The 16,322-nt window shown below is 42.6% G+C and overlaps 1 protein-coding gene across 1 annotated transcript in view; it reads left to right on the top strand.

Moving 5' to 3' along the window:
* The window catches only part of LOC141912192 (polycystin-1-like protein 1), a 94,301-nt gene that overhangs the window by 16,790 nt on the left and 61,189 nt on the right, over nt 1–16,322 (top strand). The window contains exons 21-30 of the mRNA XM_074803406.1: nt 656–865; nt 1,043–1,221; nt 1,768–1,998; nt 2,603–2,775; nt 3,116–3,256; nt 3,369–3,653; nt 3,822–4,070; nt 4,524–4,666; nt 5,120–5,249; nt 5,402–5,519. Of these exons, the coding sequence (XP_074659507.1) occupies nt 656–865; nt 1,043–1,221; nt 1,768–1,998; nt 2,603–2,775; nt 3,116–3,256; nt 3,369–3,653; nt 3,822–4,070; nt 4,524–4,666; nt 5,120–5,249; nt 5,402–5,519 (1,859 nt within the window). The remainder of the gene's footprint in view (nt 1–655; nt 866–1,042; nt 1,222–1,767; nt 1,999–2,602; nt 2,776–3,115; nt 3,257–3,368; nt 3,654–3,821; nt 4,071–4,523; nt 4,667–5,119; nt 5,250–5,401; nt 5,520–16,322) is intronic.

The raw sequence follows: 16,322 nt of genomic DNA, 5'->3' as shown, positions 1-16,322 counted from the left end.
CCCACTATCACCCCCTCTCAATTATATCATCTATTCACCAAAATTGTTCGTAGTAGACAAAATGATGATGTCATAGGGGGATTTATAGAGGCTGCCATCTTTTCAGGCAGTGTCTATAGATCAAAACACTAGATGATTTGATGATGTCATAGGGGGATTTATTAAGGGTTGACATATTTTCAAGCAGGGTTTGTATATAAATTTGATGATGTCATAGGGGACTTCGTGAAGTCGGCCATCTATTTGGGAATTTCGATGATGTCATAGGGAGATTCTTAGGAGGCAGTCATCCCACCTGGATCAATTTGATGATGTCATAATGGGATTTATGGAGGTAGACATCTTATATATAAGTATCTATAAATTTAATCACTAGTAGACAATTTGATGATGTCATAGGGTGATTTATGGAAACAGACATCTTTTCTAGAAGTGTCTATAGATCAAATCACTAGTAGATACAAGATTTGATGATGTCATAGGGGGATCCAAAAACGTAAGTGTCTATAGATCTGATCCCTAGTAGAAAATTAGATGATGTCATAGGGGGATTTACAGAGGCAGCCATCTTTTTTGTCATTTTAATGATGTCATAGGTGGATAAGGTAGATTCACGGAGGCAGACGTCAATGAACGGTAATGTTGTGTATTTCAGATATTTCGATCGTCTGCTATAAAACTGGAGGCATCGATCTCGCCAAACTGTAGTATAACACCGATCACGCATTACCAGTGGACACTAAAAAACGGAACAACCGGCGACCGGATCGAATTCCCGCTTTTATCGCCGTCGATATTTCGTCAGAGGATTTTGTTTTTACCGCGGTTGTCGCTGATGTACGGAAACGTTTCGGCCGAACTTCAGGTACGGAGGTAATCGGTGCATCGTCGAGTTCGCTTTCGATACTCGGATAGAATTTTGTGTAATCGGGGAAAAACTGAGGAGATTCGTAAAGAGGCAACCCTGAAATTTTACCGCAACACTAGCACCACCTGGTGGATCCTCACATGCCAGATATGAGATATATTTCGGTTATTTCAGGTTGATATGAACGACACGATCGTTTACAGTCGAAGTCAGACGTATTTCTTCATCGAGCCGACGCCTCTACAGGCGATCATCCGCGGCGGAGTTCAACGCACGGTCGCCGCCGACGACGACGTCGTCCTAGACGCGGCCGAGTCGTTCGATCCGGATTTCCCCGACGCGCGCGATATCAGGTATGCTCCGGTCCGGGCGACCCAGTCCGATTGATGAGTCCTCTGATAATGGGCTTCAATTGATCAGACTTTTTGTGGAACCAAAGTAAATTTAGTTAAAGTTCAAGTTGATTTGTAAAATTTGTTGATATTAGAAAAACTAATTTTCCCCATTTGCCAGAGGAGGAATCTTCAATTACCACAGTTATATTCGTATACCAGTAGCACCCCTAGTGGATCCTCAACTACCAGAGGAGGAGCCATCAACACGATGAAATTCTCGTACGTCTTTGGAGAAGACTTCAATTGCTATATTAGGCCTACACTTAAGATATCACTAGCACTCCTGTGGATCCTCAGTTGCCATGGGAGGAATCCTCAACTGCCAGAGTAACCTTTGCATACCACTAGCGCACCTGGTGGATCCTCTACTACCAGGGTAACCTTTAGATACCACTAGCGCACCTGGTGGATCCTCTACTACCAGAGAAGGAATCATCAACTGGATTTAAACTTTTTTTAAATAAATTTTGTTTTAATGATCCGTCCGTCTGCTCTGTTGTGTAGTTACCAGTGGCGATGTGCGGAGCTGGCGACCGTGAACGAGTCGTGTTTCATCGAGCCGCTATCGACGATGAATTTCCAGCACGACGGTTCCCCCGACGACCTGCTGCGTATTGCCGGTAAATTCTTCGCGAAGGACGAGGTCGTGTTGTCGGTGAATATCAGCCGACCGGGACGAGGTTTCGGTTTCACGTCGCAGGTTCTCGTTATCTCACGTCTGCCTAACACCCTCGAGTAAGTGTTTATTTATCCCCTGAAATATCTGGGCTCAGTTCCACAATTGTGAGTTAAAATCAATTCATTTTCAATGAGTTAACTTGGTCTCTTTACCAAAATGTTGATACTGCAGCTTTGGTTGGAGCGCAGTTTAATAAAATTAGTAGTTCATTTTCATTGAGTTAACTCCAAGTCAAATCTTTCCTCAGAACTGTGGAACTGGATTTTGTTTTCGCAGTTTCAAATGTTAATTATCTTTAAATCATCCAGCATCTGTGTTTATGACTGCAAATGAGCCCAGGGACCAGGGGCCGGTTCCATAGTCAAGACTTAAGACCAAAAGTGGTCTTAAACCTTAAGACTGGTCTTAAGTTGTTAGATTGGCTATAGAACTTAGTTTGTCTTAGACTGGTCTTAAGTCTAAGTCCTGTCTATGGAACCGGCCCCAGTTCTATAGTTGAGACTGGTCTTAAGTTGTTAGATTGGCCATCGAATTAAGATGGTCTTAGACTGGTCTTAAGTCTAAGTCTAGAAACCGGTCCCAGGATCAGATCCTGCGTATTCTGAAATATACCTTCTAAAGACTTTAAATTAAAGATTTTTGTTTCTCTATTTGACGTAGCGTAATCGTGAATTGTCCGGGATGTGAATCGGGATTCGTGAATTCGAATCGGCGCCTCGTTTTAGAGTCGACGTGTCAGGATTGCGATCACCACGACGACGGCTATCATTTCGTTACGTACGAATGGCAATTATTCATAGTCGCTGAACGCAATGATTTCATAACGGCTGCTGGTAAGTGTGGTGATGTCATAGGGGGATTCATTGAGGTAGACATCGTTTCTAGAAGTGTCTATAGATCAAATCACTAGTAGACAATTTGATGATGTCATAGGGGGATTTATGGAGGCAGCCATCTTTTCAAGAAGTGTCTATTGATCTAATCACTAGTAAACAGTTTGATGATGTCATAGGAGGATTTATAGAGGCAGACATCTTTTCAAGAAGTGTCTATAGATCTAATCACTAGTAGACAGTTTGATGATGTCATAGGGGGATTTATGAAGGCAGACATCTTTTCTATAGAACAAATCTAATCAGATTACTAGAATTTTCTCGTGGTCGTGTTTTTCAGGAGCTCATAATCAGTATTCCTGTATCGAAGCGAACGGTTCGTCTTATATCAAATTTCTGAAAGCAGCGCATGAAAAATTGATGAACACCACAACGACGACGGCGACAACAACAACGACTGTTAGCACAACAACAACAACAGGTAAAATTCAAATTTGAAGACAAAATTTTAGAAATTACTAAATCTGCTTTTTTTTCTTGAGTTAATTCACTGGCTTGAAAGTTAAAAGTTTTCGAACTCGATTTCGTTGCAGAGACGACTCAGAATCCGTCTGCTGGCGCTTCGGGAGCAGACGACAGTTTCAAAATGTCGGAAGGATCGTCCGCTTCGCGCGGCCGTCGAGGTCGTCGTCGTCGGAAACGCGAACTCGTCGAAGCCGCCGGTTCGCAATCGTCGTCGAATAATCGATTCGCGGGTACTCCGCAAGAGGGCGCTAGTTCGTCGTCGCGTCGCGGGGGTACGTCCGGCGACGAAGGTCAAGGCCCGACTGAAGGTCGAGGTAACGGACGTGGTAACGGAAGCGGACAGGGCGGAGCAGGTGAGAATCGAAAAAAATTTTTTGAAAATTCGTCGTGAAATTGAAAATATGAGAATATATTCTTTAAAATCTTGAAATCTAGAAAAACTAAAAATGTACAGATTTATTTATTTTAGGGGTAAACAAATTTGAGAATTTAATTTTAAAAAGTTTTTAATTTATTTGTAGGAGGCAGTGGAGGAGGCGGTACGACAACAGGGGGCGGTACCGATGGAGGCGGGGGCGACAACGTGATTGACGGCTCGTTGTTACCGCCGAAGATCGACTCGCACATCGTTACGAAGCCTCGTTATCGGATTTATTTAGACCCGGCTCGCGACACGACGACCGGGATGAATCAACGCTGGCTCGTTGTTAAACCCGGCGTCCTGCAACAATCGCGCACCTACTTCGCGCAGGTTCTCGTCAGACATGAAGGTATCTAGTAAAACATGTCTGCCTCCAGTGAAATCCCCCTATGACATCATCAAGAATTTGTCTAATTCCATAAATCCGCTTATAGACACTTCAAGAAAATATGTCTGCCTCCATAAATCCCCCTATGACATCATCAAACTGTACTAGTGATTTGATCTATATACACTTCTAGAAAATATGTCTGCCTCCATAAATCCCCCTATGACATCATCAAACTGTCTACTAGTGATTGGATCTATAGACACTTCTAGAAAAGATGCCTGCCTCCATAAATCCCCCTATGACATCATTAAGAATTTGTCTACTTCCAGAAATCCGCTTATAGACTCTTCAAGAAAAGATGTCTACCTCCATAAATCCCCCTATGACATCATCAAATTGTCTACTAGTAATTTGATCCATAAACCCTCTCAGTTGTTCCCCCTATGACATGATAGTTGTGTATGTTTTAAGGTAACGTGTTACGAACTGGTGAAGCGTTGACTGTGTTCAGAGTGAATGAGAGTCCTACACGCGGAGACTGCTCGATCCGTCCTCAGAAAGGCATCGAAATGGATACAATGTTCAAAATCTACTGCAAAGAATGGAAAGATAAGGTGCGTTATCCATGAATCCCCCTATGACATCATCTGATTACCTACTAATGATTTGATCTATAGACACTCCTAGAAAAGATGTCTACCCGCAGAAATCCCCCTATGACATCATTGTTTACACATACCGGTACTTTTCCACGTTGAGACAATAAACACCCTAGGGCTGCAGTTGCTGAAAAGTTGGTTAAAGATAACCGGTGGGTAAATACCGTAGTAACAATGAACTCTTGATTGTCACTATGTCAACTATCCACTGGTTAACTCTAACCAACTTTTGACTAACTGCAGCCCCTAGATCCAGTCCGATAGTTGTGAGTTAGAGTTAGAATTACTGTACATTTTCGATGAGTTAACTCTCTCCGAGTCATATCTTAACTTACAACCGTTGAACTGGTTGTTGTCAGTGTGTTTGTATTTACTGATTTGAACGTTCGTTTTGTCGTGTGTTTGTAGGATTTACCGATCACGTATGAAGTTGGATACAGTTTCGAGGAGGGAACTCGCGCTGAAATCGTGTATCGCGGTTTGAATCGCGAGATTCTGTTTAAACTTCCGGCCGGTTACGAGCGCAATCATCATAAAGGTAATTATTAGTACTGTAGGTGAGGTATAACTCGATGTGTCTTAGTTTGAAATTGAGAAACATCTAAAGATGGACTAAATTGACCAGCAGCAGATGAAAGTTATAAAAAATACGGCGCTATGATTGGAATTAAGTTCTGTTTCGTTTTCTAGTGTTTGTCCATATATCGATATTGGACAGTCTCGGTGACCGGACGAATGTCTGCTATCTGGCAATCGAGGTTCAGCCGAATCAGTTCGCTACGGCGCGACATTCCATGGAACAAGTTCTGTAAGTAGAATTCTTCTTAGGTGCACTGGGTTTATTACAGATCGCGGAAACTTGCGGAATTCTGACTTATCTTAAAAGTCAGGGAAAAGTCAGGGATTAGAATTGTTGTTGGTGTCTTGTTGTTCTTGCTGGTGATGAGTCCCACAAGGAACCTCTTGATAAGAAACAGCCCTCGCTGAGGATATCTTATAATTTAATCAGGGAATTTTTGGTGTCTTGTACTTGCTGGTGATGAGTCCCACAAGGAACCTCTTGATAAGAAACAGCCCTCGCTGAGGATATCTTATAATTTAATCAGGGAATTTTTGGTGTCTTGTACTTGCTGGTGATGAATGTCACAAGGAACCTCTTGATAAGAAACAGCCCCAACTGAGGATATCTTATAATTCAATCAGGGAATTTGAATTTTTGGTGTCTTCTTGTTCTTGCTGGTGATGAATGTCACAAGGAACCTCTTGATAAGAAACAGCCCCAACTGAGGATATCTTATAATTCAATCAGGGAATTTTTGGTGTCTTGTACTTGCTGGTGATGAGTCCCACAAGGAACCTCTTGATAAGAAACAGCCCTCACTGAGGATATCTTATAATTTAATCAGGGAATTTAACTACCCTGTTTCTACTGTGTTCATAGTTTCACCACCAGATGGCGTGTGTCATCGATTACAACGTCGACTGATCCAAACTATCTCTCATGAGAAAGAGCCCTCGCGGCTGCCATTGTGTTGGCCACTGGTATTCAATGTTTGAAAGGTGCCCGGTAACAAATGTGCAAACAAATTTTTTCACAACACCGAAACATTGATGCATCAGGACTATCAGTTGATAGTGATGATAACCTGTAGATGTCTAATTAGCTCTCTTAAAATAATTAAACAGTCACTCGTCTAAAACTTGTAGAAATATATTCACGTCTAACACAACGTTTATTGTAGGATTATCTCTACTTAGTGGTAAAATACGTCAAAGCTGTTTATCACTTTGTTATTTACGCAAATCCATAGATTAAATGATTGAATATTAAAAGCCTCGTTGTTGAGTATAATCCATAATGCCTGCTGGCATTCTGTTATATTCAGTTTTAATCTGTACTCGTTCGTCGGGCATGTTTAATTCACTTATGATGATTTACGTGAACTGAAGTCACATGGCTGTTAACGTCTGCTCGCCAAGTCAGCGTTTTTTTAAAAAATGAAATAAGAAACAGAACCCGATTCGGCAGTTCGAGGTTCAAATGAAGCCTCAATCGTTATTTAAGATTAGTGTTCATAGATATGGAACCTTTACTCAATCAAAGGAACCATGTACTTGATTAGAGGAACCAGGTACTTGATTCGGGAAAAGAAACTATGTTCTCAATTAGGGAAAAGAACCATTTACTTAATTAAAGGAACCATGTTATCAATTAGGGAAAAGAACCATGTACTTGATTAAGGGAACCATGTTCTCAATAAGGAAAAAGAACCATGTACTTAATTAAAGGAACCAGGTTCTCAATTAGGGAAGAGAATCATGTACTTGATTAAAGGAAGCAGGTTCTCAATTAGGGAAAAGAACCATGTACTTAATTAAAGGAACCAGGTTCTCAATTGGGGAAAAGAACCATGTACTTAATTAAAGGAACCAGGTTCTCAATTGGGGAAGAGAACCATGTACTTGATTAAAGGAAGCAGGTTCTCAATTAGGGAAAAGAACCATGTACTTAATTAAAGGAACCAGGTTCTCAATTGGGGAAAAGAACCATGTACTTAATTAAAGGAACCAGGTTCTCAATTGGGGAAGAGAACCATGTACTTGATTAAAGGAAGCAGGTTCTCAATTAGGGAAAAGAACCATGTACTTGATTAAAGGAACCAGGTTCTCAATTAGGGAAGAGAACCATGTACTTAATTAAAGGAACCATGTACTCAATTAGGGAAAAGTTGCAACCATTAAAAAACCCTTGATCAATATTCATTAACTGTTAGTACATGAATCATCAGCGACGTGATAGCAAAAAAATGGGAACATTTTTTTTCATTTTGCGTGTTGGACGGTCGACTGGAGGAGGGGGGCAGGAAATATATGAACAGAAGGTGACTTTATTTCCGTCGTGTATAAGTGCTTTTAAGTGATATCATAAAAATGTTGCACACGGCGTGAAGAGTAGCACTTGACAGTACAGACTAGAGTGTCTGTTAAAATAACACACGCACACTGATAACAACCATCAACCACTGAGAAACTGTGACCGGTTCTACCGGGTCTGGTTCTACTGGGTCTGGTTCTACTGGGTCTGGTTCTACCGGGTCTGGTTCTACAGGGTCTGGTTCTACCGGGTCTGGTTCTACAGGGTCTGGTTCTACCGGGTCTGGTTCTACCAGGTCTGGTTCAACTAGACGCTGGTTCTACTGGGTCTTGTCTACAGGGCTTGGTATTACTAGACCTGGTTCTACCGGGCTTGGTTCTACTGTGACTGGTTCTACCAGAGGTCCTAGTTCGGAGTCATCCATTTCTCTAGAGGGTGGCTCCGGGAATATCCATCCATTTCTCTAGAGGGTGGCTCCGGGAATATCCATCCATTTCTCTAGTGGGTGGCTTCAAGAATATCCAAATCATGTTATTCAGAGTTGTCGGTTTCTCTAGTGGGTGGCTCCGGAAATATCTTAATCATGGGTATTCGGGGCCATCCCTTTCTGCAGCGGGCGGCTACAAGGATATTCAGATAATTCTGTTCGGAGTAATCTCTAGTGGGTGGCTCCAGGCATATCAAATACAATCTGTATCTAGTATTATTAGTCTGATTTTGTCGTCTGCCGCAAATCCCGGTCGTTTACAACTTTCATCGCCGCGATTTTACGATTTCAAACGTCGTCGACGACGACGACGAATTGTAATTTTCTTTTCGAACGAAGAAAAACATAATAAACGCGCGATGCCGATATTACGACGTATTATTATGAGAAAATGCCGATTTTTGGTTACGACGATAATTCCGCGATATTCGCGACGTAATTCTTTAAGTGCGGCGAAAATGTCGACGAATTACCGACGAATAATGGGAACAGCACGCGATCTATGAATATCTCTCTCTCGGTCTCTTTCTCTTGATAATTTGTGCGGTTTGTGTAAAGTGTTCGTAAGATCTGATTTGTTGATAATGTCATCTCTTCTGTTCGGTGTGTGTATTGGCGGTCGAGAGCCATATGGTCGTAGGACATCTTTATCGCTTAACGCTCTCCGAGTCCGCATTGTAAAGATTAGATAAAATCCCCCGCGCAATAAGAATAAAAAGAGCCTGAAATGTTTCCTTGAGTTAGTGTAGTTTATTCAACGTTTGGGGACTATATCCTAATAGTCATCTTCAGGAATACTGTATTCCTTGAGCTAGTGTAGTTTATTCAACGTTTGGGGACTATATCCTAATAGTCATCTTCAGGAATACTGTATTCCTTGAGTTAGTGTAGTTTATTCAACGTTTGGGGACTATATCCTAATAGTCATCTTCAGGAATACTGTATTCCTTGAGTTAGTGTAGTTTATTCAACGTTTGGGGACTATATCCTAATAGTCATCTTCAGGAATACTGTATTCCTTATTACTGTATTCTGAACTCATTTATCATGTCTTCAGCAGTCAGTGTCTATAGTATGTCAGTGTCAGTGTCTATAGTATGTCAGTGTCAGTGTCTATAGTATGTCAGTGTCAGTGTCTATAGTATGTCAGTGTCAGTGTCTATAGTATGTCAGTGTCAGTGTCTATAGTATGTCAGTGTCAGTGTCTATAGTATGTCAGTGTCAGTGTCTATAGTATGTCAGTGTCAGTGTCTATAGTATGTCAGTGTCAGTGTCTATAGTATGTCAGTGTCAGTGTCTATAGTATGTCAGTGTCAGTGTCTATAGTATGTCAGTGTCAGTGTCTATAGTATGTCAGTGTCAGTGTCTATAGTATGTCAGTGTCAGTGTCTATAGTATGTCAGTGTCAGTGTCTATAGTATGTCAGTGTCAGTGTCTATAGTATGTCTGTCAGCTATATTACTATTCCATTCATATCCACAACTTATTGTCAGACTCTTGAGCAATGACTGATATAGGACTGACCAGCCCACCCACTTACAATCCACCCTGTGGTCAGGTGACCTACAGCTAGGGGTTTGATTGGCTGTTCTATTACCAGCCAGGTGACCTAGGGTTATGAATATGTATAGGCTGGTCAGGTGACCTACAGCTAGGGGTTTGATTGGCTGAGCTATCACCAGTCAGCTGACCTAAGGCTATGAATATGTATAGCCTGGTCAGGTGACCTCGGGTTAGTGTTAGAAGTGGTGGCTGGTGTCCTGGTCACATGACCTAGGCTAAAGGCTTTGGTTGGCTATGATGTCACCGGCCAGGTGACCTTATGGCAGTAGTAAATAGATAATTTCAGTTTAAGCAGATGTAACATAAAAATATGAATCAAATGAATTTCAAATTGCCTTTCCATAATGTTCTAAAACTCTGAGTCAGGTGTAATTGTTTTGAGCCTAACTGCTGGGTTCAAACCTGATGCTTCTAAAATTCTGGTTTAAGATTCAACTTCGAGTTAAAATAACTGAAAAAGAACTAATTGAAACTCACGAATTCACGACTGTTTTGAGTTGGATACTGTGCAGTGTATAGCCGAGGACCCTCGGGTCAGACAGTTGTCAGATGAACTTATCTTCACATCAATACAGCGTGTAATCCCTCACCCTGTGGGTTTAGAATGCGCGAGGTCACAAATTAGATAAACTCAACCCTCATCGGGATCGCCGAATCCTACATGTTTAAGATACTACGCCTCAGATATATATTATATTATATGAGATATATATTGTATTGTAGGAGATATATATTATATTATATGAGATATATATTATGCTATATGATATATATATTATTTTGTATGAGATATATATTATGTTATATGAGATATATATTATATTTATATGAGATATATATTATATGATATGAGATATATATTATATTTATATGAGATATATATTATATGATATGAGATATATATTAATATCCAATTTAATGTATATACGGAATGAGTCCCGTCTGAGAATCCCCCCTCTGCTCCCCGCTGCCTCCCCCCACGCTCCCCTCGCCTCTAAGATCCCGGCTGATTCATTAGTCAGTGTATATCGTGTTTAGATATTTGATATATTGAAAGCCGGCGAGATTTCGATCCGAACGAACGTCACTGGTCGAATTGTGGTCGTATATCATTTTTCGCGGCGAAATTATGTCAGAAATTACTGCGTCGTCGCCGAGGGATACAATGTTCGTCCGTCTGTCAAACTGTTTGTTCCGTCGGTCGTTCGGTCGTCTGCCTCTGAATCACTGTTACATCTTAGATACATACAACATCATTACAGCTATACATACTGTCTATCTGATTCCTATCTCTGTCTATCTGATTCCTATCTCTGTCTATCTGCTTCCTATCGCTGTCTATCTGCTTCCTGTCTATCTGATTCCTATCTCTGTATCGGATTCCTATCTCTGTCTATCTGCTTCCTATCTATCTGCTTCCTGTCTATCTGCTTCCTATCTCTGTCTGTCTGCTTCCTATCGCTGTCTATCTGCTTCCTATCTATCTGCTTCCTATCTATCTGCTTCCTATCTCTGTCTATCTGCTTCCTATCGCTGTCTATCTGCTTCCTATCTATCTGCTTCCTATCTATCTGCTTCCTATCTGTGTCTATCTGCTTCCTATCGGTCTGTCTGTCCTCTCTAGCTCTGTCACTCTGCTTCGTATTTCTGTCTGTCAGTCCATCTGTCCTTCCTAACTGTCTGTTTGCTCTGTCTATCTGTCTGTTCTTCCTTCGTATCTCTGCCTATGTGTTTGGTTCTGGAGTTTGAGGGGTTGATGATCACGTCCCGGTTGTTCCAGGGAGGAGTTCGAGGGGTTGATGATCACGTCCCGGTTGTTCCAGGGAGGAGTTTGAGGGGTTGATGATCACGTCCCGGTGGTTCCAGGGAGGAGTTTGAGGGGTTGATGATCACGTCCCGGTGGTTCCGGGGAGGAGTTCGAGGGGTTGATGATCACGTCCCGGTGGTTCCGGGGAGGAGTTTGAGGGGTTGATGATCACGTCCCGGTGGTTCCAGGGAGGAGTTCGAGGGGTTGATGATCACGTCCCGGTGGTTCCGGGGACGGTCGTGGTTTCAGAATCGTCACGTTGTGTAAATACACGCGATATTTATATAAACTCTAGCGGCAACAATAAAACAAATTTCATCGCCATCGACGACGAGGACGCGGGATGGTAATCACCGCTAAGACCCGAGAGTAATTAACGATATTTCATCATCGGGAGTTTCATGTTTCGGACGGATCACTCGAGGGGGAAGTGGTCCGTGTCTGTTTTCGGGTTTGCGGTTTTCGTCGTCGCCGTGTGTCGGATATCGTCGACAGGAAATTAACAATCAGTCTCAACATTGATTAGATAAACAAACCGAGCACGGGGAGGAGAGGGAGGAGGGAGTGAGGGGGGTTAATCGCGTTGCGTCTGCTGCTCCGGTCACCGGTCACTATTGACAACAACTATGATGTCATAGGGTGATTTCTGGGAGGGTCAAATCACTAGTAGACAATTTGATGATGTCATAGGGGGATTTATGGAGGCTGACATCTTTTCTCGAACTGTCAATAGGTTAAATCACTAGCAGGCATATTGATGATGTCATAGGGGGATTATTGATGATGTCATAGGGTGATTTAAGGAGGCAGCCATATTTTCTAGACGGGTATTTCCATCAATTGTTTGTGTAATAAACATTTGAATAAATGTTCAATATCGCCGTTGGTTTCAATAATCGTAAATTTTGACGACGATTTCGATACGCAACAATGCGCGACGCATCGCCGCGCAGAGCGTTTATATCGTCACGGTTACTGAGTATTATGATGATTGAAATGCGATTTGCGTTGAATTATTGATCGTGTTTTTTCGGGGAGTGATGATTAGAAATAAAAACGAATAGATCGCGAGTGGGCTCGACGTTCATCCCTGAACGATGCCCGATTTAAAACGAATAGATCGCGAGTGGGCTCGACGTTCATCCCTGAACGATGCCCGATTTAAAACGAATAGATCGCGAATGGGCTCGACGTTCATCCCTAAACGATGCCCGATTTAAAACGAATAGATCGCGAGTGGGCTCGACGTTCATCCCTGAACGATGCCCGATTTAAAACGAATAGACCGCCATTGCGCAATAGGCAATTAGAAATGTTTGTTGTTGTACGACAGTAAACTACACCTAAATCGATATGTTTGGAACCAAGATTTTTAGGCGGTTTCCTAATTACAAACTTAGTTTAATTAGTGTAAAGGATAAAAATTTGCTTATAAAACCACTGAATTAATAATGGTTTACCGAGATAAACAGTATCGATTTACCGTAATTGGAATATGAAAAATTAAAATTTTCTCCTTCAAAACTCCTTATATCCAGGAATGACCGATCTGTAGGGACCATGTGATGCACAAAGCATGGGTATAGCTGGATGGAGGGGACTCCGCTAGCACGACAGGGGAAAGGCTGATAGCTGGGTAGAAGAGACTCTGATAGCAAGGCAGGGGAAAGGCTGATAGCTGGGTAGGAGAGACTCTGATAGCAAGGCAGGGGAAAGGCTGGTAGCTGGGTAGGAGAGACTCTGATAGCAAGGCAGGGGAAAGGCTGATAGCTGGGTAGAAGAGACTCTGATAGCAAGGCAGGGGAAAGGCTGGTAGCTGGGTAGGAGAGACTCTGATAGCAAGGCAGGGGAAAGGCTGATAGCTGGGTAGGAGAGACTCTGATAGCAAGGCAGGGGAAAGGCTGGTAGCTGGGTAGGAGAGACTCTGATAGCAAGGCAGGGGAAAGGCTGATATCTGGGTAGAAGAGACTCTGATAGCAAGGCAGGGGAAAGGCTGATAGCTGGGTAGAAGAGACTCTGATAGCGAGGCAGGGGAAAGGCTGATAGCTGGGTAGGAGAGACTCTGATAGCAAGGCAGGGGAAAGGCTGATAGCTGGGTAGAAGAGACTCTGATAGCTGGGTAGAAGAGACTCTGATAGCGAGGCAGGGGAAAGGCTGATAGCTGGGTAGAAGAGACTCTGATAGCGAGACAGGGGAAAAGCTGATAGCTGGGTAGAAGAGACTCTGATAGCTGGGTAGAAGAGACTCTGATAGCGAGGCAGGGGAAAGGCTGATAGCTGGGTAGGAGAGACTCTGATAGCAAGGCAGGGGAAAGGCTGATAGCTGGGTAGAAGAGACTCTGATAGCAAGGCAGGGGAAAGGCTGATAGCTGGGTAGAAGAGACTCTGATAGCTGGGTAGAAGAGACTCTGATAGCGAGGCAGGGGAAAGGCTGATAGCTGGGTAGAAGAGTCTCTGATAACGAGACAGGGGAAAGGCTGATAGCTGGGTAGAAGAGACTCTGATAGCGAGGCAGGGGAAAGGCTGATAGCTGGGTAGAAGAGACTCTGATAGCGAGGCAGGGGAAAGGCTGATAGCTGGGTAGAAGAGACTCTGATAGCGAGGCAGGGGAAAGGCTGATAGCTGGGTAGAAGAGACTCTGATAGCAAGGCAGGGGAAAGGCTGATAGCTGGGTAGAAGAGACTCTGATAGCGAGACAGGGGAAAGGCTGATAGCTGGGTAGGAGAGACTCTGATAGCTGGGTAGAAGAGACTCTGATAGCGAGGCAGGGGAAAGGCTGATAGCTGGGTAGAAGAGACTCTGATAGCGAGACAGGGGAAAGGCTTAGAGTCGCGACTGATGAAATACATTAAATGTTCATTTGATTGATTAGTTTGTTAGCCTTTTATCTTTGGTGTCTTTTTCACGAGCGATCATTCAGAGTAGAGAGGCTTATTATATGATGTATCATACACTGATTGCAGTAGCGTCACATTATATACCACACACCACGCACCACGCTGCTGTGTCTGATTATTATATCTCAATATATATATTACGGGATTTAGAGGTTTTAAATCTGAAAGTCGAATCCAACTCGCACAACTGTGGAACTGGATCCAGAGTCGAATTAAACTCACACACAACTGTGGGATTTAGAGTCAAATTAAGCCCACACAACTGTGGAACCGGATCCAGAGTCAAATTAAACCCACACAACTGTGGAACTGGATCCAGAGTCAAATTAAATCCACACAAATGTGGAACTGGGTTCAGAGTCAAATTAAACCCACTCAACTGTGGAGCTGGGTTCAGAGTCAAATTAAACCTATACAACTGTGGAACTGGATTCAGAGTCAAATTAAACCCACACAACTGTGGAACTGGATCCAGAGTCAAATCAAACCCACACAACTGTGGAACTGGATCCAGAGTCAAATTAAACCCACACAACTGTGGAACTGGATTCATAGTCAAACCCATTATTAATATATTATTTATTTATCCAATTTGTGTTAAAAGAATTCTTTGCTTTGTCGATGAATTGGATGAAAAATCTGTTGTAAGATTTGAAAAGAATAATTTTTCACATCATTTACTTTAAACATCTGTTCTCTTTACATCTGTTGAGTAAGCCACCGCCGGTGGGGGAAGGGGAGGGGAGGGGAGGTGGAGGGGAGGGAGAAGGGGTTATTGTTCTACTCATTAATCATATGATATTATAATATTGACTGTGTGACAATAGAATTGATTAAATTCTATTGTTTGTTGAGCTCTCAACACTCCACCGCGAGTCACACTGTAATAATCACAACAGTGACTACTTCAGCTTTCTCAGATCAAAATGTAATTAGGCTTCAAATCTTAATTTGCTTCTTAGAAAATTCAGGCTAGAAGTAAAAGGATACTTTGTTTCTCCTAAACGGCCGGGTCACTTTTGTAAACTGCAATGAAATTTGTAATCAGTTCATTTCTATAACTGTCAGGTCTCCGTTATTGTGAGTTTGATCATGTACAGGGTAGCTAGACGGCCGGCCGGGTAAAATTTTTAGGCTCAGCAGAAATGAGAAACAAGGTATCAATATTTTCTCCACGGGTCTTTCTTTTCAAATATCTGAAAATTTGAAAAAAGCTATTAGGTTTGAAACTCAGTTTTCTTGGTGGTTCCTTTCCCTCTAAGGCTGTCGTCGAGTCCTACGGTTAAAAGATCAACTCAATAGAGTAAAGTCCCTCGTAGGCCGTGGTCCGGTCGTCATGAGATCAGATGAACGTACAGCGAGGAGAGGGTTAAACGTACAGCGAGGAGAGGGTTAAACGTACAGCGAGGAGGGTTAAACGTACAGCGAGGAGAGGGTTAAACGTACAGCGAGGAGAGGGTTAAACGTACAGCGAGGAGAGGGTTAAACGTACCGCGAGGAGAGGGTTAAACGTACCGCGAGGTGAGGGTTAAACGTACAGCGAGGAGAGGGTTAAACGCGACGATGTAATCATGAAATATTGAAATAAATCTCTAGATATTGATTTCTGTCAACTTATATGAGATGTGAGAAAGACTAGAAGTGCTGTTAACATAGTTTTATTCGGTGAGGTTGTTTTTTTTTAAGCGTAGTGATATCGGGTAGTGACGATATCGCCGGGGATGGGCTCTTCACGTCACTAGACTCCCCTCCCCCCGACCTACTCAAACGGTCGTTGAAAATTTTGAGTTTTCGAAACACGTCACGTTATGAGAGTCATCTGAATCGGAACTCGGAGGGGGAGGGGGGAGTGTGTGGGGAGGAAGGGGAGTGTGGGGGGAGGTGTTCTGGCACAATTTTGTACCGCATCATTTCGTTCAGATAAAAATCATGAAAGATGCAATATTTATTTGTCATCGAAAATTATGAATAGCTTTTAATTTG

This window comes from Tubulanus polymorphus, chromosome 10 (assembly GCF_964204645.1).
Source record: "Tubulanus polymorphus chromosome 10, tnTubPoly1.2, whole genome shotgun sequence".
Lineage (NCBI taxonomy): Eukaryota > Metazoa > Nemertea > Palaeonemertea > Tubulaniformes > Tubulanidae > Tubulanus > Tubulanus polymorphus.
Note: the sequence above shows the minus strand (reverse complement) of the source record. Positions and strands in the feature narration are given on the sequence as shown.